This window comes from Scomber japonicus, chromosome 6 (genome assembly GCF_027409825.1).
Source record: "Scomber japonicus isolate fScoJap1 chromosome 6, fScoJap1.pri, whole genome shotgun sequence".
NCBI lineage: Eukaryota > Metazoa > Chordata > Actinopteri > Scombriformes > Scombridae > Scomber > Scomber japonicus.
Window position 1 is genome coordinate 15,694,704 of NC_070583.1, and position 27,000 is coordinate 15,721,703.

The following is a 27,000-nucleotide window of genomic DNA, read 5'->3' on the forward strand; positions in this document are numbered from 1 at the left end:
GCGTGAAAAGATTTGATATTTTGCCCTGCCTTCCCTGGTGCCACACTGCCATTTTCTCTCTCCCCGAGGACGGGAAAAAAAGGTCTGGAATGGGACCAATCTCCATCTCCAGATCATCTCTCGGTAGCCCCTTCAACTAAATAAATAACTCATTACAGTTCAGAGTAAGGAGCTTCATTTACTCTAGGCGATGTAATCACAGATGTCTGTAGGTTGCCCACATCATCTCAAATACAAGTGTTTTTGGTGGAATCCCAAGAGAAGCAGCTCTGAAATGTTAACATACCAGTGAGGAAAGGCAGTGGGCTGCATATGGGAAACTGTTGATGGCAGATTGTTTGGCTTCATTGCAGAATGGGATTAAGCCTGTTTATTATCGCACAAGGGAAGATTCTTCTTGCAACAATATTAAAACACACACAGCTAAATATTAACAGTAGACAATCACAATACTGACAAGAGTCTTGCATCAGCCCTCCACCCAGAAGCATAATCACCACAGCCACATTCCGCATTTAATGTCAATACCAAGATAAAGTACAAAAGCCAAGAAGGCCTGTGTGGTGCAAATCTTGATGAAACGACCAGACAGAGGATTTGCAAATATATTCTGCCTTTTCCCCCCTCATTATAATACACAAGAGATGGGGTGTTGCCACATAGGACAAAGCCATCAGTGTCAGAAAGTTTAGACAATCACAGCAGGTCAGTTCGACAACCTCTGATGACCTCGTGCAGTTTAAACTGTCCTCATAAATCACGAGTTTGACTTGAGTTTAAACAGGTTCATTCCCAATATCAACTGACCTATAGTGTAGTGTAGGTATAGAAAATGATGTAGGTAAAGAACAGTGGATGGTCACTTCAATGAAAATGCTCCGAAGGTGTAGACTGTTTTTGTTTCTTTGGTCTTAAATCACACAACTTTTGTTTTGACTCATTCTAAACTGCTGGTTTTACATAATATCTGATGTATTTTACATCAATGGTCATTAAGGTAGCTTAAAGCTCTTTTTGGTTAAATGGGGACTTTGCTTAGCCTGATGTTCTAACATTTTATCGGTATTAATTATAATTAATATTAGCTCAGTATAGCATATCTATAAATGATCATATTACATATAGATTTTTTTTTCTTTTTTCTGTCTTGAGAATTTAATAGTTGCTGCTCAAACGTGTTAGAAAACTTCTTCTACTGTATCCTGAGGAAGGCAACACAGCAGGCGCATGAATGCCATTTTTCAGTAAAACGGATGTTGGGATTTCCGTCCATTGTTTTATGCTGGGAACACTATTATCAATGTTGTTGTTCTTAATCATTGCATTAGGAAACGGTGCAACAAACAGAAGGTCTAGCCGGTGATGAAAGACGACCTTTTTACCAGATGACCTCTGTTTAAAAAAAAAGAAAAAAGAAAAACACAAATCATCTTATAAAGTCACTTAGTATACTTCTGCGTTTTAGGGTTGTGCTGTTATTACAACTGATTGTTTTACATAATGAGGGGTTGTTATTACATTGAGTTCTCGGGAAATCACTGTTTTTTTCCAGATAAACTTTTTATCTATCTGAGCCATTGTCTACTGGAAAGAAGCAAATCAAATGATTAATTATTTCTACATTGAGCAACATGATAAAGTATCAAATTAAAGCAACAGATCCCACATCTCAAACATGTCCTTGCCATGCGTTATAAGCTCTCCAGCGCAGACAAGAAAAGTTACAGGCAACTTCTCTGTTTCACTTCGGTTGCTCTGTGTGGAATAGCGACCTTGATGGGGCTATAAAATGCCACGGTTGGGCGACTTTCCTCACCGTGAATTACCCTACATCCTTTGGGGGACTCTTGGTCGAAGATGAGGGCAATGTGAAGGAAATGAAGTTAGTGAACTGAGCGGGGTCAACTGAGCAGGAAAAGATCAACCCCGCTGCAAAAGGAAATCGTGTTGCTGTTGTATTCCTGCGGGAACTGTCACCATGAGCACAGGCAGGAGCATGAATGAATATCTGCACATGAATAAACGGATGGATGCTGTTATTGATTCATTATTAAAATAAATTGCACTAATTTATTGTGATTAGGAATTAACATTTGGACCTCCGATTCATCATTGCCCTGCTGGAGGGAATGAAGGTTTATCTTGGAGTGTAGAGGTGTCAAAATAAAGATGACCTTCTATTTTATCTCACGTTTGATCCTCATAAATGATACTTTATTAATTAGTACTAATATGTCATATAAAACGCTTTCTGCGGTTCTAGTAGAGCGCAAATAAACATATGAACAGATATTGTACATCAGTGTGGTGAAGGAAAGTTTACAGGTGAGAGATTATTGATATTTTCTTATTTTTGTATTAATATCTCTTTTTTTCAAGATCCCAGACTGATGAATCATATGCATCACAGTTCACAGTTCAGTGTTGTGCATATTCACTTTATTACAAATTAACACCAACAACTAATAAAACACTTCAAAAACAAAACATTTTTTAAAAGATTTTGCCAACAATTTTCTTTACCAAAAGACTTTATAAAGCAGATTTATGACGCTCTTTCTGGCTCTGCTTTTCCCTTATTTCATGGTTCAGTGGCCTCACACTGCAGGCAAGGGGAGGTTTTCTCTCGCTGCTCATTGGTCGCGGCTCTCTCATCCTAGGAACATTTCCATTCATACACCCGGCTCTCCTTTTCGCCCCTTCCAAAATAACTCCCTGTCATCATCATCATTTTGGAAACGGCTTTGCTTGGACGGGACTAATTATTTTAAAATAGGAGGAGGAGTGATTAAATCGAAAAGATCAAACGACCGACACAATAACGACAGGTGAGTGGGAAAAATAACAGATTCGCGTTTACTGAAGCTCTGCACAGGCAAACTCTGCAGCGTATATGTTCATTCAGGAGGACAGCAAATCATTTACACTTGTTTGAATGTTATAATTGATTTTTTTAAAACACAATCAAATTAGAGGATTGCTCCTTACTCGATCAAAAATAGTGCACGCGTTTCGGAATGACAGCGGTAGTAAAAACTTCAGTCTCAAGCTTTGTGTTATTTTTGTGACTTGTTGCATCCGACTTTTTATTCAGACTTTTACCTGATTCAGTGTCCGAGTTTTGCACTCGAAAAGTGCTGGCCTTTTTTGTGTCAGCTCCTTTCTATGCAGTCTCACTTTAGGGAAAGTCTAGTCTATGGTAAGGAAAAATGGAATGCGTAGTTGGCTCTCCTTTATGATGGATAACAGCAAGGTAAGATGCTTAAAATGTAACACTAGAGGGGTCCCGGCCCACGGGGCCGTCTCGGAGGAAGGTTCACGCCGTTATTCACCAGTCCTCCTCTGCGTAATTGGCTGCAGATGTGGTATCCTATGCGCTTTTTACCGCTTAGAAATTGGATGCATTTGGGGAACTTTATGAGCCGAGCCCTGCGTTTGCCTGCAGGAGCCGAGAAGACAAAAAAAAAAAAAAAACACTGGTCCCCTACAAGTATTTAAACCGTGCCACGTTCATATATAAGCCCCCCTCCCCTTCCTTGGCTAATTTATCATGGGGGGAACTGAGGCAGGAATTCAATGCGCAACAACACTTCAGCAGAAACGTGAAATTGCGCTGTAAAAAAAAAAAAGAAGGGAGAACTTGTGGTGCAATTAACTGACGTGTGTTGGTGCTATGAGTTACCCTGTTCATCATTTTTCGTTTTTTGTTGAATTTTTCTGTAAGGTATTGGCTTAAGATCACACGGGCCCCTCATGTGCATCCACCCCTAATTATGCTAAAAATACAGAGTCGGGGGAAAAAAAGGTTCCTGGTTGTATATTTATAATCGTGACAGGTCAGAACATGCATGCTACTGATCAGGAGAAGCATGTCCCATAGGTCTGATTAAGATGTGTTGAACTATAATGGTGCGTCATCAATGCAGATATAGAGGTCCATATACATCCATTTGCTTCACCACACAGTATATATAACAGTTATTTGTGATGGTATATGCCTCTGCCTTCCTAATAATTGCGCAGGGAGGGAAGGGCTAAAGACACCGTCCTCTAAGTGCCCTTTCACCCTAGACTTTGTAAGCTGCACTTATTAAAGCGAAAAGTGTTTCAATATGTGGTAAGCTTCAGGGGAAAACGTGATGGGGGTTGGGATGGGGCCCACAGACCTCTTCTTCTTGCTGCCCAGCTCTTATTGGGGGACTTGCAGTACTAATTCATCCATGTTACCAGTGGTGTAATTTCCATCTATTGGTGTTGTTAACGTTCGGACAAGTGCCATTAAAGCCTACCCGTATCTAATACATCTGACCACTGTTAAAATCGAGGTTATATGAATAAATCCCAGCATTATGCGTGCGGTCAGACATACAGCGGGCCATTAAGCAAATTTGGCTTTCTCTTTATTTTGGTGTGGTGACCCCTGAGTGCCCTATGTGTGGAAGTGCACAAAACCAGCAGTATTTGGTGAACGTTTGCTGCACAGCAAGTCTTGTGTGTTATGAGTAACTGATGACAACAAGACAGGAAATGGGAATTTAAGAATAAAATCAGCACATTAAAATAGAATTATGTGACATAACAATGATGATGATGTTTTTCAAGTGTTGTTAATCTTTCTATCCTCCCCTCCTCCCAGGGCCCTTTGGACACTGAGCACCCTTGGGCCTGTCTGTCAAGTAGACATGTTTCAAACTGTCCCTGACACGTCGTCTTACGTAAAGGTAAGACACCACCGTCTCTTCGGCCAGGTAATGTTGGAGGGACAAACTGGGGTCCTTTCATTTTTTATGACTTAGACAAATAAACGCATGCATCTCATCTATTATCCAACAGTAAAAGTCTATAATACCCAATTGATCATCATCACAGTCTTACACTGAGTTTTAAAACAAAATAATTATTAAAGTGACCCTATAATACAAAGGAAATGATGCTTAAGCACCCTAAATATGAGTGTCTGCATTAGAAACAAATGTACATATCTGTTTACAGGGCGCTTTCATGATCTTTTATATGAGAGAATGGATTAAATTACTGTTAAACAACTCACATTACTTTTTAAAAATGATTACAGGCCACTGTAGGTTAAACACCTGTAGCTTTACCACATATGCTAAGCTTATTGCATGTGATTGCCACCTTGTTGTTTTTTTTTCCTTTTCTCTTCATGCTTGCAGTGCTTGTTGAAATGTGCTTCTGTTGTGGTCTATCAGGGTTGTCAAGATCGATTTGACTCTTCGTCTTCAATCCAAAAATGGGTTATTATCGTGTTTGACGTCACAACGTCTCTCTCTCTCTCTCTCTCTCTCCCTCTCTCTCTGACTCTCTCCACCACAGTCCTGACAATGTAAATAAAGCAAACAGTGCACACATCTGGTTTTCACATTTTTTAAAAAAGAGAAAAAAACTGCATTGCTTTACATATGGCTCAGCGTGAATATCTGCAACTGGACATGAAAAACATTTCTTTGTGAAATAAAACCCATTGTGACCATATAATGTCCCCATAATGTCAAGTTCAACGTGCACTCCACTCGCAGTTGTGTCAGTAAATTTGGTTTGGCTGCATGACGTTTGCTCACATCCATCATAATAATCTGCAGAGGCTGACTGTTCTGATTGTGGCTCATTTAAATGAGCCATTGTGCCGTAGCGAGCTATGGTAATATCTTAATAATCAAGGTATTTTTCTAAGGGCGACTTGTTAATGTTTTGAAGACTTGTTTCCCCTTTGAATAAGGAGTCTTTTCATCCAGCCACTGCGTTTGTGCCACTGCAGAGAGACCCGGCGTTTCAGAGCTCAGATCAGAACAATTCCTGATTTGTTGTTAGAGAGTTTAATAGCGAGGAATGTTTTAGGAGAAAATATGCTTTTAAATGAGCCTTTCTGCTCCCTAAATAAGAGAGGAGGCCAGCGAGGGAGCAGCAGAGGTTAGTGGGACTTGAACAGGAAGGCGATTTTTGAAATAAACTGTCAATTTCACAGTGCTTGCGTCCCTGAAGATTCACATACCTTCTTTTATTTGCTGTGGAATATATCTGTTTTTTTCATACAGAGTATATTTTTATATATTGATTTTTTTTTTCTACCAGGATTAAGACTTAGCATGTGTTTTTTTGCGTGCAAGCTCTGCACTCAATCACTCACATTCAGGGAGATATTGGTCAGAATGTGGCACGCCTCAATACAAAATTTAAAAGAAATATTCTTCATTCAAGCGACTCCACGGCCCAGCATTTGGTTTTGTTTGGTTAAGGCCAGGCGAGACTGGAACTCTCCAATAAAAATAAATCTCAAATTAATTATGGCCTAGAGCGAGGGGCCAGACAGTTCGTGCTTATATATGTGCTGCAGACTCCACTTTTTGCCCTCAGTATTTTGACTCGGGCTGTCTTTTAGCCCGAGAGAAGGAATGATCTGAATACAAGTCTGCAGTCTAATAAACAGCAACTTTATCAGACTCACATACTGTAGACTGGGACTATTTCTTCGCTGGAATAACAGTAACAGCTAAAAAAAAAAAAAAAAGTTTCTCACAACACTCAGTACTCCACGCATCATTTCCCACTTCAGGAATGATGAAATGAGGTCCCCTTGCGCATGGGCAAAGAGTGACCAAATTATGTTAAAAATATAAACTTTTCAATTCATGGACTACACTGTAAAAAATATTGTTTTATGCAAAGCGTAATGAAGGAAAATAATTGACACATATTTGATACATATGAGGACATGTTTTGAGAATTTGCATGCTAATTTGTTGTGAGACAACAAGTTACAGTATGTTTGCATGAAGCAGAACATTCACTGTCAAATTGAAATGATTAAAGTAACTTATTTAACTTTTATTTCACTTGTATGGCCTATGTGAGAAATAAAAACCCTAACCCTCACTTTTTCCATGCAAGTCTGTGACCACATTCTACACTAAACCCAACTGAAGGCTGTAATACTATAGATTTTCATATAAGCTAAAGAAGAAAGGATGGGTCTAACAATTGAAAGGCTACTGAACATAAACCCAGCATAGTGTCCGCCCACCTCTGGCTTGTTGCCCCAGCGGAGAGACTGAGGAGCTACTGGCTCGTGGTGTAAGGAAGAAATGTCTGGCTGTCTAGTTCCAGCGTCAAGCCAGATGTTCTGTGGTTCACTGTGTAAACCAACTTGCATCTGTTTATTGGCCTTCCAAAATGTTTGTTACCACTGTATTCATTATGGTCTTGGTAGGTCCGGGACCCCCAGACTTCCTAATGAGCTTTATGAGTGGGATGGTTGCAGTTATTTGAATACAGAGAGGGAATGATCTTGTCTGAGTCAAAGTTTTTGGAAAGATGCTGTCAGATTAGGAAATCAGACTTCTCATGAAAACGTGAGGATTTCTGTGTCATTTGAAAAGAATCCTGTAAATTTGCAGCTGTATTTCATTTCACTGCATTTCAATTATATACACCACTTAAAGTCGTTTTGGCTTCTGCGGTAAAGTGGCTATAACTCACCTTTTTTGGACAAAGATGATATAAATCCAAAGAAATACATCATAGTATAAAACTGACAGGATCAAAATATGAAGAGATTCCACTGGTGATGAAGTCCAGCTTGAGGCCACATCTTAAGCACCTATTTATTTTGTCACTTCATAAAGTATCTTCCTTGAATAAAAGAAGTAGGCTATATGAAATGCTCAGACTCTGGAATGTATAGGAAAACAAAAAGGACCAAACCAGCCAGTGAAGAGTTAAACAAGGTGTCTCCCTTAATTACACGAGGCTGAACTGGCCTCAGGCAGGAGAAGCCTTGACCCTTAGCAGGATCCAGATGTGGTGGTCCCAAGGGTGGGGCCCTCAGCCCCACCAGACCCCCAAGTCGAGAGCAGACAGGCCGGCCCTGCTGTCACTCGTTGCGGCGCAGTCTCTGTTTGGCCACTCTTAGTAGTCGCTCCCAGAGGCAGAACCCCAACACTGCAAAAAATATTCACCATCAACAGTCCTACTATATTCATAAACAACGCAAACAGTTGCAGACTGAATGAAATACATTCACTTTTCTCCAAAGTAACATGTTTCTATCAAATGTGATTTTCTTAATGCCGGTGGAATGATGTTTAGTTTGCCAAGGTAGACTACTCAAGTTTGTTCCAAACAAATCCATGAAACAATCAAAATAGAACTTTGTCAAAGTGGATTTAAAGTATCTAAATTGAGTATTTTCTAAGTCTTATATTATCCATCGTGTGCGTGTGCGTGTGTGTTTTGTCTTGAATATCAAAATAACACTGATGTTTGAAAATGGACGTTTTTTGCAGTGTTATTGGTCTGGTCACGTTCAGAGCTGGCTCCTTGTCTAGCATCTGCGCTAAAACTATGCTTGAATTGATGAGGGCAATTTCATAGGGTAGTCAAAAAGGGGGGAAAATACTATGCTTACTACTATGGGATTTTTTTTTTCGTGACTCAGGAGAGTAGAAAAACACTGAATGACAACAGCAAATTCTATAATAATAATAATAATAATAATAATAATAATAATAATAATAATAACAATAATAATAATTGTGCCCCCACCCTTTTCAAGTGCACACTACAATTTCTGGCTGCGTGCTGCATTTCATCCATTCAGTCCTGTGCTGAGCAGCAGACACACACGTGTAGACCAGACCCGCTGACTATAGTGCGGTTAGGAGCTGAATGCTTGAATTTTATTAATGGTGTCTCAGGAAAACTTCACAGAGGCATGGAGAGTTGTAACAAAAAAAGAAGGGTTGCAACAACTCCTGTCATAGGTGTTCAGGTTTTTTCTCCTTTTTTGATTTAGAGCCCCATCAACTTTCTTCCATGTAGATAGATTCTTTACTGTCAATGCATGTTAAAAACACAGCAAAACTGAATTCGACAGCAATTCACTCATGAATCAATTTCACTGTATAATAGCCTATAAAATATAAGAGATAATAGGCTAATTTAAAGATGCATGGAGGCATGGCCAGATAAAAGCCTTAAGTGTAGGCGTGAACCAAAATCTGTCTAAAACATGATATCACATAACTTAAAGTATCCTTCGACAGTAAACCTCCATACAGAAAACCACAGTTAAATGTGTCTAGAAATAATTCAAGTCGGACAAATAGTAAACCCCTCCACACCATCTGTGACATTACTGGGAAAGCAAAACACACAACACTATTCTATAGCAGGCTTACACCGCAATGGCTATGCACAACGCAGGCAGCCATCCTGTAAATATTTCCGAGCAGAAAAACATAACAGTGGAGCGAACACTCAATTGTTTTCCCTGCTTATCTCTCTGGGACAGTATCCTGCTTTTTTGAAGGCAGGGCTTTTCGGTGACACACAGCTTCCTTCTCAACCTTCTCAACAGCGGTGACTTCACTTCCCAAATTTAGAGAAAGAAAAAACGCAATCCGGTAAAAGTGTCTCTTTCTCTCCGCCACATACCGGGGTCTGGAATTAATTCAGGAGCGTGTCATGTTTGGGATATTGTCGGGGTCCGCTGAAAATTGCGCAAAATGGACGGAACTATTAAGGTAAGGGTGGAGAACGGGGTGTATGAGTTTGTGGGAGACCGCTTTTTCGGAGTTGCGCCTCCTTTTTTTAAGCAATGGGTTGAAATGCCCCTCTGTGTCGGTCTGTGAGCTGGGACCTCCAATCTGACGACGATGAGCGGCTTTTTTCTCTCGGTTTGAAAGCGGTAACCAGATTTCCTTCTTTTTCCTCTTTCTTTGAAAGTATATCCTTTCCTTTTCCAATAAGCTGCCTGTTTATGAGGATACGCGACGATGTGGATTCAAGGCTAAATCAGAATCACGCACTGGATTTTGGGGACCAAGCGCACAATTACGCACGTCTGGAAAGGCACAAAGGAGATACTTTGTTTCAGACCATACGCTGTAGTCTGTGCTTTCTCATAGGTATAAATAATCCACGAGTTCTACGATTTGGTTTAGTCTGGGCAGCGGGGATTGAGCAATAGCCACGACGGGATGTACCGCTATACGATGTGTCGAGCTGCGCAACAGTGTGGCACATCGGTCCGAAGATCCTGTATTGGGACAAATACGATGGTTTGGTATTCATAAAAATGAATAATACTTCTCCCTTTGTTGTTGTTAGATTGTTGTAACTGTTGTCCCGTCCGTTTCTTGGACAGAAAGTTTTGTCAAAGTGTAAGGAAAGCTGTCATTTGGTAACTTTATGCGGTAACTGCACAGTTTGCAACACTTTCAACCGCAAGGCTTCACAATGATACCTTGGCTTGCTCCTTATATAGTTACACAACTATTTTGAAACGGTATGTTGATAGCCGAGAGCGCTGGTCTACATTAACATTGGCTACTGGCCCCCGACAGTCAAATTCCAGATGCATTATGGCTGCAGCCACCAGATGTTGAATGGCAAGTCCCTATTAGTTCACTCCACGATGCGTTCAGTCTGTGTCCCCCCAGTTAACAAGTGTAAGCTTAGAAGAATGCAGGGTCTGCATTAAACCTTATTGTTGCTGAAAGGCGATGCGTCTTGTTTTCCTTTAGAAATTTAAAGTAGCGGGTTTGTGGCGGCTGGGTGTGGTATGAGTTTTGGAAGAGTGTAAACGTTGGCCAGACAAAAATGTCAGGCTGCATATAGTCACTTAAATCCCGTCAGTCACCGCTCACAGCGCTGTGATTATTTTGCTATGTATAGGGGGATGAATGCCATGCTGCAAGAGGACATCAATGTCTCAGCCTGTTTGTAACAAAGCAATAAGTTGTGACAATTAATGTAATCATAATTGAATCCTTGGGTGTAAATGACTGGCTGTTAGCTGCATTCATACTCGCTAAAAGAAAGGAAGGGCTCTCTAGCCACGAGAGCTTCCTGTTCTACACAATCTTTTCCTGACAGGTTTCCTTTTCCTCCTTAAACAAAAGACAGGAATGCCCCCCCTGGGTGGCTCCTGCTGGATGGCTGTGTGTGAACGCCAAACAGACACACGTGTAGTCTGGATGTGGAGATATTGCATATATCCAGTCTGCTCCGTCGTGACGCATTTGGGGAGATAGACTTGACTGATGTAAACAGAACAGAGGTGGCTCCCAGCAGGTGTCACACTCACACAATGCTTATAACAGTGTTTGCAGCTCAACAGCTGAGCTATTATTCACTTGATGTTTTTTCCTTCTTTGTTTGAGGGACTATAGAGAGATGTATTGTAAGGTTTTCAGAAAAATTGTATAAAAAGTATTTTTTTCTACTTTAATTTCAGAAGTTTAATAGAGTTTTGAGTTTCAACTGGTTAAAAGTGGCAGACAACCATTTTTTCAGAAATTATCTGAGGACATTGTGAGACAGACAGAAAACTGCCAGTAGCTCTGACTGGCAGTATGTGTGTGTTCCCCATAGATACTGGAAAGAAAACACTCCAAATTGGCACTGGTCTGTTGTCCTTTCAGCTTCTCTTCATGAGAGTGGTGTGTTCCTATTTTTAAAAACCCTCCGCAATCTTGATAAGCACACGCCACTTGCCAGTCATGTTCTCAATTGTGCAGGCTGATATGTCACTGTAAATATAACGTGCAACAGTCATAATAGTTGACTAAGCCCTTATCGGGCTTTAGTGAGACATTCAATCACTCTTCTATACTTTATCATCCACAGACTAGCTGGTGTGCGCCGCTCAGATAGTAAGTCTAGCTGCCAGGGTTCTGACTATGATGGATCCCACTGATGAAATCACTGGAAAATCTAATTCTGGCGAGATGGCTAAATGTTCTGGAGAGGTTCAGCTTTTCTATTCCCCAAATTAACCTGAAGTGGAGTATTTTATAAAGTCCCTTAAGTGTGTTTTGTATTTTACCTGTGGTATTTGTTTCTAACTGTGTGTGATGACACATGAATTATAATATCCGAGATTTCCTCATCATACTGTTAATCCTGAACACAGGTGCATTTTAGTCAAAGGTAAAGACAAGTTTAACTCACGTCTAGATTTCAATTCAATTCAATTCAATTGAAAACACTTTATTTGGCCCTGAGGGGCAATTTAAAAGGCATGAGGAACAGCATCAATAAAAAAGGACAAACAGAACATCAAACAACATAAAATCATATAAAGTGCTATAGTCAGTATTTTCAGTGACCGTCACAGTCACAGTGCTCTGTGCTTCATGGTAAAGTGCTGTGTGCTATGTGACTTTGAATATCATTGTATACATACTCCATTATTTTAAAACCTTCATTCATCTGTGGCATTACAATAGAGGGCACTACAGTGCCAATACATATTTAAAATATAAATTTTTCCACAGCAAAGTTTGTCATAACTTCAGAAAACTTTAAAAAATCAATTATTAAAGTAGTCAGAAATATGTCCTCCAAATATGAGGTCCTGTATCGTTTCACAAATAATTTGCAGCTAATTTGATTTTATACTTAGATTAAATCCAAACATTTTTTCTTTACACACAGTATCAGTTCAGAGTAAAAATATTCATATTTTGTCTCTGTTTATAGTCTATGAAGCAGCTATGACTGACAAAAAAAATTCACCCCAAGACAAAGATGAATTATTACTACTATTTCTTAAAGTAGATTTTAGTCAATTATATTTGACTAACTACTGTACTGTTTGTTACTGTGTGTCCTTGTGTATACTTCATACAGACTATAGTCAGTGGACAGGTGCACCAGTGAAAACTTCTGCGACTAAATAAGATATATAGTTCAGAAAAAAAAGATAAATGAAAACTCTCTACTCACATGAAATGTCTTAGAGTGGAATGGTACTGAAGTTATGTGAGATCTTGAGGATTTTCAGAGAATGCAAACGGCTACATGTTGGAAATATTGATCAATGAATATCAAGTAGCATTTTTCCCCTGAAGCAGATATGTGGCATTTTGGAATGAAATAATTCAGTCCTCGGGGATTAGACACGTCTCGGTCTAAGCTGTGCCATCAGATCCTATCAGATCCAGATGTGAGTCAGACCCGAGTCTAATCCTCAGCAGAGCCATATGACTGTAATGATTTCACTTGATATTCTGACTTATTGTTTTCGGTATTTGTTTGTTTGATTGTTTTTAACAATGACAGATGGAGCAATAATGACAAAGACTGGCTCATCAAGTCATTGTTAAGCATCCTTTCAATTTGCGCGTGGGACGGGTCTGTGATTGTGACATTGCGCGACTCTGTTCACTGTCAAATACTAAGTGGTGACATCTGCATGTTAAAATGTAACCCATCAAGTACTTAATCCATGCTTTACTTCCAAGACATTACACAAGGAGCATGTTGGAACCACGTAATATCTTGGCCAGCCGAGAGTTTCTGCGTTTGTTTTCTTTAATAAACTTACATTGCTCCAGCTGAGCCACAGCAGAGGGGTCAGTGTAGCAGTGACCCCCCCTTGCTTCTGTTGAGTCTTCAGCTGTGGAGGGAAACCCAAGTCCCAGACAAGACACACACACCAGGGCCTGACACAGAAGTCTGGTGTCCAGTGACTTAAAGAAGATACAGATAGTGAAAATTATTCCAAAGTCAGGAATCTGGAAAGTTTTCTACAGGATGTTTTGTCAGTTCTACAATACATTTGAAAATATCAATTTAAGAAGCTTTTTGTTTGTCTTTTTGATCTGTAGACCTATGGGTCATTACCAGTAGAATAGTTGTATGTATTCACTGATAATGTTAGTAAATCAGCATGTTGGTTGCGCCCAAGCTTACAACTCTGTCTTACTCCACTGTGGGCATGATTGAAGTCATCCTAACATCAACAGGAAGCTACAGTTGCTACGTGGGCTGTATACACAAACTACTTAGGATGCCAGACTGCGATATGACCCATAACTGCACATAATTACTCTAAACAAAACATACTCAAGAGATTAAAAATTTTGACATCACAGGTTTCTGGGTAGTGTCAAATAAGAGATTGAAGTTGGATTTTTTTGTGAGTGTGTTCTTATCATTCTAAGTAGTTTGACATTTCAGGAAATACATTAATTCACGGCATTGCCAAGGACAGAGAAGAGAGATGCCACTCTCATATCTGTACTGTAAAAATGAAGCTACAGCCAGGAGATCGTTAGCTTAGCTTAGCATGAAGAACACAGCGGGAAACAGTTGGACTGTCACTGTTCAAAGGTCTCATCACCTCTAAAGCTCACTAACTAATACATAATATCTTAATTTTTGAATCTGCACTAAATCAGAAGTGTGAAGTTATGTGGCAGGGAACCAGCAGAGACTCCAGGAAGTCACAGTGCCCACATAAAACTACAACTGGTGCTTTTTATATAAAAGAGATAATTAGAGGTGCTTGTACATGTATTTTATACTACCTTTGGAGAGAGCCAGACTAGCAGTTGCCCCTTGCTTCCAGTCTTTATGCTGAGCTGAGCTAATTGTCTCTAATCCTTTAAAGTGCATATTGGTTTGGCTGTATGTGGCCTATTTGGAATTTGCTTACATAACTTGTAACATGAGTGAAGAAAGACATACCAAGTATTTGTTAATTTCTACTTACAGGAGGCGCTATCAGTGGTGAGTGAAGACCAGTCCTTATTTGAGCCCCCATACGCTGCTGCTGCCCCTCTCCCCAAGACAGACATGACTGCATCTGGCACACAGGACTACGGCCAGACCCACAAAATCAACCCCTTACCCCCACAGCAGGAGTGGATCAACCAGCCAGTGCGGGTCAACGTCAAGAGAGAATATGAGCACATGAATGGATCCAGGTAGGGCATGAAAACCACTTCCTGTGTGTAACATTCTTCAGCCATGTAAAATATGACTTTTTTTTATCTGTCTTTATTAGACTAACCTTCACTTTTGCTTCTAATCTTCTACATACTTGGCCCTGGCCAGCAAAGGGCTTAAATAGCTCATGCCAAAGTCAATGGCTGGAAAGGAAAACCAACAACACCCAATTTATCTGCTGATAATATTTTTACAACTCACTTGTGTGTGTGTGTGTGTGTGTGTGTGTGTGTGTGTGTGTGTGTGTGTGTGTGTGTGTGTGTGTGTGTGTAGCAGGGAGTCTCCGGTGGACTGCAGTGTGGGTAAATGTAATAAGCTGGTGGGTAGTGACACATCTCAGATGAACTATGGAAACTACATGGATGAGAAGAACGCCCCTCCCCCCAACATGACCACCAATGAGCGAAGAGTCATTGTACCTGCAGGTAAGATGAGCTTTTCTTTTTATTCTTCATATCTGGCATAGGATGGTTATATTGTGTATGCCTTTTTATTTATTTGTTTATTAGGATCCCCATTAAAATGCACACTGCATATGAAACAGTCAGACAATACAACCATTAATACCTCTCACATCAAACCTCAATTCCCCTCACCTGGCACCCCTCATATCACCTCATACCCTCACTAAACACTCTCAGCTGTAAAAGAAAATCACTCCAATAACAACAATGATAATAATACTTACAATAAACAGAGAAAATAAAATAGAACAAAACAAAACACTATTTCTACCAGGAAGGAAAGCACTCAGGCAAATAATTGAGAAAAAAACAGAACAGACTCAAACAAAACAAAAGAAAATAAGATCACTATGAAGGTCCAACAAGACCAGAAAACAATAAGACCAAGAGACATACAGTCAAACAGCAGACAACAGTTGATGGGTCATTTATCCTAAAAGAATCCACTTTTTTAAAGTTTTGCTAGTCTGCTGTAAATGTTTTATGAGTCCAATTTTTATATAGCTGGTTCATGGGGTAAAGCATTGTTCCAATGTTTTATGTCACCCGTGGAAGCACGGCTGAATGTGTGCAGGTAGAGATGTCTGTTTGTCTGCCAGACCGATATATTTCTTCTCTGGTTTCACAAATTGAATCTTGAAATACAGCACCAGTCAGAAGTCAGTTCTGGGAGGAACAAGTGTAGTTTCAGGGTTGAAGCCTGTAAAAAAGTTATTTTAATGTGAAAGTTGATTACGTTGTTACACTTGGGCCACAGAGCCAAAGAGAATGACTATATTTTCCCAAAAAATGAGAAAATGAAATTCATAAAATCAAATGGAGCCTTGGTATAGTTTCCAATGTAATGCTTATTAAAGTGTTGTGCTAAACTGATGCAAAAGGCCACTCATCTATTAACCTAATAGGAGCCACTCCTTAAACCACTAGTGGTAAGTTTGGGCTTCGGTTTCAAGATTGACTTTACAGTATATTTAACATACTGCGTGTTTGTTTTAGTCCATTTTATAGCTAGATGGAACAATATACGACATACTACAAATGTTAAACAATGAGAGCATAGGACTTCAGAATGAATACTGTGAAAGATGATTTACCTGAAACTTAGTATGAGTCATCCCACTCCAGTAAATCCTTCTGTGGTTAAAATACGACAAAGTATTATTTACTATGTGAACCAGGTCTGCTACTGATATAAAATTCTGTTTCCAATTTGTTCATTTTTCCCTCTTCCTCTACCCTAGTGAGATACGAAACCCTCTCAACTCTGTCTTCATTGCTGTCTGTCCAGAACCAACAGTGTTGGAGTCAATAAACTTCTTCTTTTCTCATCCTGCAGACCCATCATTGTGGTCCCAGGACCATGTGCGCCAGTGGCTAGAGTGGGCTATCAAGGAGTACGGCCTGTTAGAGATCGACACGGCCATGTTTCAGAACACAGACGGCAAAGAGCTCTGCAAGATGAGCAAGGACGACTTCCTCCGGCTCACCACCATGTACAACGCCGAAGTGCTTCTCTCTCATCTCAATTACCTCAGGGAAAGTAAGTATGCTCTGTGAGAATTGGTTTTAAGAATGAACTGAGCAACTCGAGAAAAAAGAATGATTAATTAAGTCAGAGATCAGTGAAAGAAAGACTCCAACAATTCTGAAATTTGATCAGAAGACTGAATTCTGCCTGGGGTGATTAAAAAAAAAATCTAGTACGAGACAGCACGAGGACAGTCATTTTGTTGAACTTCACTCCATGTCTACTGTCAAAGTATGTGCTTGCATCTATTTTTGCCAAAGAAAAGAAGTCATAATCAACTTTCAGTCAAGACACAAGCCTCTTTTCATACACTTTTCTTTATTTTTGGATGAGATGTGAGAGGAAAAAATGCCAATCCTGGGCAAACAACATGACACTTTTTTTTTCACCGCACTATATTCATATTACCATCAATAAACAATGAAATTGCTTTCACTGGAAACTCATTTCTCCATAATGGCTACCCAGCCTTAAACAGAGCTGTGGAAACCAGGAGAGTTTCTTTCCCTATCGAGATAACCATCGACTGCATCCTCCACTACACTTTGCAGCGCCTTATTCCACATGGTCCACAGAAAGATGAAGCCCAGGTGCATTGCCTCAGGAATCATGCTAGGCCTGTGTGTTCAGCACAGCAAAGAAAGTTGATCTGCAATTTGCGATGGAGGCAACTAAATTTGAGCCTTTTACCTTTGAAGAGGTTCTCAGTGTAATCCTGCTTCATATGTTTCGGTGGGGAAATGAAGCCAATTTTCTGAGGCAGTATGTAAATGACATTTTAATATAAAAAGATGTAACATGTGGTGTGGGGGAAAGCTTAAATACACAGCAAGGTCCAGTTCAAACAATAGGTATGCCCAGTGCTTACCTTCAAAATAAGTAGATCTCAATTATATAACTGTCAGAGGCCCCTTTGTCCCATCATTTTGTCCCAATACTTTGCATTCTAAACTGAATAATAGTAAGAGCTGCCTTTGCTGCTGCTGCAGAATATCATGACGCCACGTTGGGTGGAGTGACTGATGGCTCAACTAAATTTAAAATTACTCCCAAAAAATTGTGATGGGCCTTAGTGTGATGTAATGGGAACTGTATTTTGTGGGTGTCAACAGTTTTCTCTATGCACAGCGTCTGGGCAGAGAGAGATGCTTGTCATGAGTATAACAGCCTCATTGTGCCGCGCTGCAGCGGGTGGATCTGTCTGACCGCCACTGGGCACACTCCGCAAAGCAGTTTTCATTATGGCCACTGGCTGCGGGACTTAGCCACGGCTTAGGCGTGCTGCACCGCGACTCTGCCCAATGCTGCCCTTTTTTTGATTTAGACCTTGTGTGTTTTGGAGACAGAAGAGATGTCTCGGGAATCCTTTCCACTTGCCAGCTGAAATTGCTTTGGATCCATTCCCGACAATCAAAAAAGATGAATGCTCCCATCCCGTGCCTGGACTGACTGACCTGTTTCGGGGCAGCTCTCGGAGAAGTGAGCAGTGTGTATTATTGACACTGGGAGCCTAAGGGCAAGAGGAACCATGTTAGTAAATGAATGTCTAAGAAAGACAGTGAAGGAGCAGGAGAAAGAGGAGGCGGGTTGAGGCTATATGCAGACCCTGCAGGGCCAATGATTTGGTAACTAAAGCCGGTCTCTCTTCTGCCCCCGCAGCACAAACAAACACAATCATAGACGAGGAGTAACCCCGTCCAGAAAATAGACCTCTGGCTTCACTCACGAGTGTTGGAGCTGGGCCGAGCTTCCAGAATACAGAAAAAGAAAGAGAGGGGGCGGGGGAACTGAGCCAAACCATGGAAGTATTAGTGATTACAGGTCATGTGATGTCTTCCTCCAGCCTCATTCAGGGCTCTTTCATACATTACCCGATCCTCCTCTGAATAATGGATGGTCCAAAGGGTCACTGAAATAATTTCATACACATCTGTGTGCATCATGTGTGTGTTTGCGTCTGTTTATTGAACCTCTGATTAACATTCCTCAGAGTCATTAAGCGCTGTATGTACACTCGGCACGGGGTAGGGAAACACTTCCCCTCCCTTCGGCCATACCATAACAAAACATTCCTGCCACGTCATGCGCAGGAATAACGTTGGTGCACCCACACTGGCGCAACCACGGGCACAATCTGAACATCTGTCTGGCTACCCAGCTGCTTGCAGTAACAAGGGTAGTTGCCCATGCATTATTTTGCCCTCATTGTTGGTCACTTATCCAGATTTTTATAAATGATGGCCGCCCGCACCCCAATGTGCTTTCAATTTGGGGTGCAATTTGAGAATTTGTTCAAATTAGTCTGTTAGGGAGGGACCGCGGACTGTTTGCTTTATCACACCCATGTAGGTCGGTTTGATACCACATGTGCTGGAAACGGAGCAGAGCAAAAACCTCAGACAACGAGACACTGTATCCTCCAACACACAGAGATGCAAGAGGAGAGAGAGAAGAAGGACAAGGGAGAAGGAGAGAATGAGGAGGAAAAAGTAACAAGACTGAGACTTGAAAGAAAGAAACAGAAGAAATTGGACGTAGAAAGATATCCTTGACAGGGAGTCTTTACAGTAGTTAACTGAGGACAAGGGCAGGGGCGAGATAAACAGTTACAGAATGCAAGTGTGAGATAGAAAAAAAGAAGTCGGGGAGGTGGACTGTTTTTTAGAAGTGTGTGGAAACGGTCCAGGGTGGTCATGATTGAGTGCCATTGGAGAATAGCAATAGTTCTGTTTCCCAGCTGTCGCCTTTGCTTGTGTCTGGATGGATTTACAGTGAGGGAGTCAAGACAGAGGGAGAGAGAGAGAGAGAGAGACAGACAGAGACAGAGAGAGAGAGAGAGAGAGAGAGAGAGAGAGAGAGAGAGAGAGAGAGAGAGAGAGAGAGAGAGAGTGATAAGTCTGGGCTCCTGCACTGCACTGCTGCTGCTACTCGCTCCAGAGTGGGGGACATTCTCGAGCCCTCAATAGTTTATACAGACCATAAACATCTGGGCTCGAAGGCTGAGTAGGGAAAAAGGAGGTCTGGAGAGCTCTCTCTCTCTCTCTCTCTCTCTCTCTCTCTCTCTCGCTTTCTCCCCTCACAACATTTTTATTGAGCTCCCCTTGCATTAGTTCTTTCTATTGGCAGATTATCACTAGTGCAGAGAGGCTCAACGGCCTGGCTCTGCACCCTTTACTGTTAGCTGTCTGCTGTAAGCCACCATTATAGAGCAGTCTGCGGCTGCTCACTTGACTGCCGGGGTTCAGACACTTAGCGCTACAAGAATTTATGTACATATCGCATTAGCATAAGTGGAGGTGGATAATAAGCTGTTGCCATTCATGTAAACAGGGTTAGAGATGAGTTCAGCAGTAATTGAAGCTGGCTGCTTTGAGGTCTAAAATAACTGTATCTCAATTGTCATATATAATATTGGATGATTCTATAAGCCTTTTTTTACTTTAATGGATACATTTTAAAAGTTCCTTATTCCTATAATAACAGTATAGCGGTAATGCAGAAACATTTGGTTATGCTTAGGAAAAGATTGTGGTCTTTAAATGATTGTCAAAAACAACATTGGTTGTTAGTACTGTATAGGTGACAAGATGTGAACAGTTGTCTCTAATGTCAAACTCACATTTTTACCCCATCCATCCACCCCAGCCACCTCCTTAAAAGTGTTTGTGGAACTATGACAACATTTCCACCTCTACTTCTGAGAGACAAATGCCATAAATTTTATGGCCACAAGTGGTCCATAAAAAAGGCAGTTTTAGCCATTTGAACAAACAACCAATTCTATAATTTCTCTGGCGAGTAATACCATGTATTCCTAGGAATAATATATATGAATAATATTATTCATATTGGATGATTCTGCAGCTCATGATTTACTTGCATTGCCAGCATCCAGTGTCAGTATGTAGGTATAGGTATCCTGTACGTAGCATGGCAGAAATGAAAGCAGAGCTATGGTGGTGACTGGGTGTGTAGTCCATTCACATATCGGTAATATATAATAACAATATATGTAAATAATATTCCCCTAAGCTTAAAGGAAAACCACAGGTGCTGAGGAGTACTATTGCATATGTGAAAAAATATATATATAAAGCATTTTTTGGCTCCATAGGGAGCTAAAAAAAATTTGATCACCATTGGTTAGAGTTGATGACTACTACAAGTTTGAAAATTAAAAAACCTAAATGTGGAGTTAGAAAGAAGTGACCTTACAAGCCCTCTGTAGCCTGCTACTAATCTCTGATTGAGGCTACATTAGCTGCTACTAGCATAACACCCAAATGTCTAGACAGACTGTTGGTTGGGTTGCACTGTGTGTAATGTGGGTGGAAGGTTTTGACAAGGAAGAAGAATGTCTGTAGTTCTGCTGCATCGATTTTGGTCCTTAAAAAAAACACCCCAAAAAAATGTCCATTGTGAGTCTGACTAATAGGAGTGCAATGCTACATCAGCAGGGTACTCATAAGTGTTTATCCAAACCACAATCTGGTAGTTACTCTAACCAAACCATGATATGTCCCTATTTTTACTCAGTATTCTGTGCCTTAACCTTACCAAACCTTAATTATAGTATTGGCAGGCACTTACAAATGATGTCTTGACAATAAGGGCATCAGATCAGACAGTGCTCATATAAGTCACTTTGGAAGAATGACAGTCTTTTTAAGTTTTGAGGACTAGTTGTAAATTTCTACGGTGCCTGATGGGCAATGGTTCTAGTCAGTGCAGCTTTTTTATATAGAGCTAAATGATGACTTTCTGTTGGCTAGAGTCTACTTGGCTCTCTTTTGGTGGCAGAATGCCCAAAACTGCACGGCTGGGACCCTCAGTTTGTTGACAAAGTCTGTGCCACATGTTTTAGGCGATGGTATCATATGGCTGTACAGGATAAACAGCAGGGGCCCAATGGAGGTCCATCACAAGACCTGAAAGATCTCTGTCAATATTATAGGCATGCCAAACTGGAGGACAGTGCCTTTGGAAAGAGCCATCAGTCATAGGAAGGAGAGAAAAGAAAATTGTTTGTGGATGTTATGTAATCTAACAGACTCTCAGCAGATGTGACTAGGGAGGGAAAGGGAGAGTGAGGGTCTTAAAGGCTGAACACTGGTCAGTCCTCCCACTGTGCTGTCAGATTACCAGGATATGTTTGTTTTCTAAGAGAGAAAGAGGCCGTCCAAATAAATAGGCAACACAGCCAAGACTCCCTCCACCAAACTGTCAGCTGTGGTCCCTCTCTCTCTCTGTGTGTGTTGCTCACTCACCCCTCCGCTCTCACTCACTCTCACTCTCTCTTGTACAGCAGTCCTGAATCTCTCTGTGGGATGGTTTTGAGGTTTTCTCAGCAATGCTGCCTGTTTGCCTGTCTGGGTCAGCCCACATATGTGGCACACAGTAGGAAAAGGGTTAACAGCCCCTTCCTCCCTCCCTTCTTTATTTCTCTTTTTTCTGTCTGCCTGTTCATCTTTTCTCTTACACTTTCTCCCTCATTCCAGAGATGGTGCTTTGGTGGCTTACTTGCGTCGTGTGCGCTTACACTCTGTGTGTGGAATTATTTTTCTACAAGGGACTGCATTTGATTGCTGTGCAGGGACCCTGCCTCATACAATGGCTCCCCTGTTCTGAGGCCCCCAGGTTTCTAAATTAGACCCAGAGCCTTGGGGGTGCCGTGGAGTAGGTAGAACTGGGAGGGGTGGGGTGTTGGGAGGTTAGAATACATTTGTGGAGCACCCCTCTTTTCTCCTCCACCACTCCCTTAAAAACAGACCCCTAGTCTGCCACCGTGGGCCTTTTCACCCCCAACCCCACCACCAACTGCATAGTGAGTTAGGTACAATATCCTGCAGCAAATCTCAAGAAGTGCTCATCACAAACTATTTATTTTTCATTTCAGTTTTTGTCTTTGTCAGCTCCCCCCAGCCCCCGATTCAGAAAATGTATCTTCCCTACTCAGCAGCTCCTCTTAGCAGTCGTAGTGCTAAATCTTAACACTCCCCATGTAGTAGCAGCAGCTCTTGTGTTTTCTCTGTGCATTTTTGGGTCTGTTTTTCCACTCGCTGATTTATGCCTGGGGGCAGCTAAAATTAAGAGAGCATTTTGGTGCCGCCCAGGGTGCCTGTGTAAGTGCAGGAATGCAGCGCAGAGTTCTGCTCCATAAGGTGAAATGAATAGGCAGCCATATGTAGAGTCTTGCCTCTCCGACTTTATTATTCAGGAATAGGGGTTTGCAGTGAAAATGCTGGCAGACTTTAGGGTTTTTCCTACATTTGGTGGATTGACAGTGCACACACGTTGCAAGATTTTTTATATTTGGGGATAGATTTATGTGTCATGAATTATTTTCCTTCTGAGATTATTTTTTAAGACAAAACAGGGACACAGTTCAAAAATTGAAAGGGGCTTGAGTGCTGCTTGACAGTAATTGAGCTGAACTTTCTTACTGCCACCTGCTGGCTATTGTTATATCTATATATGACTCAGAGTTCAATAGGGGTGCCCAAGTGTTACTCTAAATTTCCTTTATAGCTAATTTTCAGGATGATTATAAAAGTTTACATCTACATGAGATAACTGATTATATTCTAATTTCCTGATAAGCATAAGAGACTTCGTGAAAATGATCTTACTAGTTTATTCAGGTTTTTATGTGCAAGTTTTGGTGTCATTCCTTTGTCTGTGTTATTACAGGACAGGTACATAAGACATTCTTTTGTCTTAATGTGTTTTCTTTTCTCTTTGCAGGTAGCTCATCATTATCCTACAACACGCCATCTCACACAGACCCATCCCCTCGCCTAGCTGCCAAAGAGGGTAGGAGCACAATTTTTATTGTCTATCTTTTATCCACGTCTTTATCCATGTGTCTCTGTATTTGGTTTGGCTTAAGTGTTTTCAGAGCTGAACTGTTTTACATCAAGGGAATGAGGTGAGAATAATAGGTTCAAAGAATAGAGGTCAGAATTTTCAGCAGTGCTGTAAAATACTCCTTCACTGTAGCTGCCAGCTTCACACAAGCAGATACAAACAAAAACACACACGGAGCACACACACACACACTTGAGAATACAGAGCAATCACGCAAATCCAAAGCGCATGCAGTCACTGCTTGCCACTGACAAGGCTCTGGGCAGGTGCACCTTTTGTGTTGTTAAAATAACAGTAGGCAAGCTGCTACAGCAGACCGTACTATTCAAAACCGATACCTGTGACAACACATTGCAGCTTAGAAGGGCAGCCTCAGAATACAGGCGTATTAACAAGAAGACAAAAGCAGTGTACTGATTAGTTCTATCCACAGCAGCTGGGGTGGACACACACTATGAATGTAGCGATTATAGGAAAAGATGCGGGATGTAAGACATGTGAATGAGGTTGTTTACTGAGAGACATGCATCAGAGACAGGTGCTGAAGCAACAATGTGTATGGTGCAACACACACGGCAGAAGAGGCTGATTGGCGGCTGCTTCAGACCAGATTGGATTGGAAATGTGTGAAGAGTGTGTGTGTGTGTGTGTGTGTGTGTGTGTGTGTGTGTGTGTGTGTGTGTGTGTGTTTGTCTGTGGGTGTATTTATGGCAGAGGAATGAAAAGATTGTAACAGTACAATCTTGAGAGGCTTTTGTCTTAAACCCAAGACAAGAGCAGCTGTCTGAGAATGGAGTTTATCACCTTGTGCATATTTTGTTCTACAAAATCAATTTCTATGCTATTTCTAAGAGATCACTACGGTGGCCGAGACCCGCCATAGCTGCAAATAAAAGTAACGCTGCAAACAAAAAGAAACGCTGCTGCAAATAAAAAGAAACGCTGCTGCATATAAAAGAAACGCTGCAAATAAAAAGACACACCGCAGCAAACAAAAAAAACGCTGCAAATAAAAACAACACTACGCATTGGAAAACGTCAACGAAAATGATGACGAAATATCTTCGTCAACGAACCTTAATCACGTGACGAAAACGAGACGAGACGCAACCATAGACTGAAAGGACTCAACGAAAATGCTGGTCACAGGATTCACACTGACTGATAAATTCAACACAAGACTCTCAGCACATGCAGTGTATGTGTGTATTATGAAAACAGTCTACACTCAGATATGCAGAAACACTTCAAAGAATAGCAAACGACCTGTTCATAGAATCTCCACAATATCAAACATCCCAACAAATGTTTTCCGAGTCATAAAAAAACAATGCACATTAACAACACTTGGGAGGCAAGGATACACACACACATTAGAGTAGCTCCCTTATACAATGACCTTTCCCCTGGCCTTTCTCCTAGCAAACTTCTCCACAACATCGCTAAAGTCCAGGTCTCTGACAAGTTCAGACTCTATTGCCAGTAATGATAAGGACTTCAGGCGTTTTTGATTCATGGTTGTTCTCAGCTCATTTTTGATTCTCCCCAAATGAGAAAATGAGCGCTCCCCCTCACAGTTTGTCACCGGCAACGTGAGGAACATCCTCAAAGCCACATAAACATTAGGGATGACTTACTGCAAACCAAACATCAATATGGTTTTCAGTATGTTTGAGGATGACTTGTCTGTTTCAGCCAACATGGGGATGAGGATCGGAACTGCAGACACTTAAAACACGCTGTTCCGCCTACGGGACGGGTCGGAGGTTGGGAGGTAGCCACAAGTCCTTCTCAATGTTTTAAACACCAACCCTTAAACATATATATTCATGCCGTACATTGTTAGAAAGCATAGGTTGCCCTGATTCATTCAAGACCACTCACGAATTATATTGGTTGCTCACAGCCGTAATAGTATTAGCGATTAGCTCGGCTAGCCACTCAGCTAAAGTAAAAACAGCTATAATCTCTACATACCTTCAAAGTCTTCCCTTTATCCACAACGATCATCTTATGACTCAGGACTTTCTGTACAGCTCGCCAAATATCCATTCTTGTGAAATATGAAATCCATTTCCATAACATCGAAATACTTTCCTCAATATGTCCATGTATTTAGTCCAACACGTAACGTAATAACACAAATAACAAACCATATACGGTCCCTTTTACGTCTTTTCCTGACCTACACGTACAAGCAACAACAACAACGACAGTAATAAGCTGCCGGAACTATGTAGCCGTCAGTTGTTTCCACTCTCGTTAGTGGTCTCCCCGTGTTAGCCGAAGCTAACAATACACCGGCATTCTCCAGTTCAACTTAAAACCTGGGGCTACATCGCCTGACCAAATAACACATTAAAAAGTACAAGTAGCGACATTAAACACTACTATTTTCACTTACTTTCTAGTTCGTTTTCCAATTCGTAGTCCTGTTGTTGTTGTTTCTTCTTCCGGTGTTTCGGCAAAAACAGTCCCCGGTAATCCACTTCCGTTTTTTTTTTATTATATGCTGCGGTGTTTTTTTTTTGTTTGCTGCGGCGTTTGTTTTTATTTGCAGCGTTTTTTTTTTGTTTGCTGCGGTGTGTCTTTATATTTGCAGCGTTTCTTTTATATGCAGCAGCGTTTCTTTTTATTTGCAGCAGCGTTTCTTTTTGTTTGCAGCGTTACTTTTATTTGCAACTATGGCGGGTCTCGGCCACCGTAGATCACTACCTTTTGATGAAACCTAACAAAAGTATAGAGAAGATTCAAATTATGGCACATTGAATGTTGGGTATTGGGTATCAACACAAGTCAAATGTTCTTGAATCGCACATATTACTAGATTCCTTTTTTTTTCTCCAGTCCATTTTAAGGTATTGACATTTATGAATGTTCGTTGAGAGATTCATCAACTTTGGTTTCAAATTATAAATATTAAACTTGTAAGGTCAGCATTTTGTTTATGTTATGATCAAATAGGCTGCTTAGTGAATTATTTTTTTCTTACACGTCTCTTAGTTGACTATAAGTTACTCAAACAAATAACTAATTGAATTACCATTTACACTTTTAAATCTATGATTAATTGTAGATGCAGCTGTCAATATGGAACTGTTGACTCATTTGCCATTGCTGCTCATAGTTTTGATGTGACCTGTAAAATCCTTCCAAAACCCAAACAGAGCTTCTTAGAGAAACACCCACAACAGCTCAGGATGACTGTCTCTTTCCTCTGGATACCTTTTCACTCTAAAAACATTATTTTGTGCTGACACAACATGAACTGTGTGAAGGCTGCACCACATATCTGTTAAAAAAAGCTACACATCCTTTACATTGGCTATATAGTGTCACCACCAGAGACGGGAGAAAGGACTGCAATAACAGTGATAGCCTTGC

General features: G+C 40.9%; 1 protein-coding gene across 5 annotated transcripts in view; it reads left to right on the forward strand.

The window, feature by feature from the left end:
* The first annotated feature begins 2,766 nt into the window (after positions 1 to 2,766).
* fli1 (Fli-1 proto-oncogene, ETS transcription factor) overlaps positions 2,767 to 27,000 on the forward strand; it is a 34,228-nt gene continuing 9,994 nt past the window's right edge. The window contains exons 1-6 of one of the 5 annotated variants that reach the window (XM_053321117.1): positions 2,767 to 2,828; positions 4,637 to 4,721; positions 14,524 to 14,735; positions 15,031 to 15,182; positions 16,558 to 16,761; positions 23,494 to 23,562. In XM_053321117.1, the coding sequence (XP_053177092.1) occupies positions 4,683 to 4,721; positions 14,524 to 14,735; positions 15,031 to 15,182; positions 16,558 to 16,761; positions 23,494 to 23,562 (676 nt within the window). In that variant the 5' untranslated portion in view covers positions 2,767 to 2,828; positions 4,637 to 4,682. Of the gene's footprint in view, positions 2,829 to 4,636; positions 4,722 to 9,322; positions 9,543 to 9,586; positions 9,707 to 14,523; positions 14,736 to 15,030; positions 15,183 to 16,557; positions 16,762 to 23,493; positions 23,563 to 27,000 lie in introns of those variants that run through there. The other 4 variants (XM_053321118.1, XM_053321119.1, XM_053321120.1 and 1 more) reach the window with 4 other exon arrangements.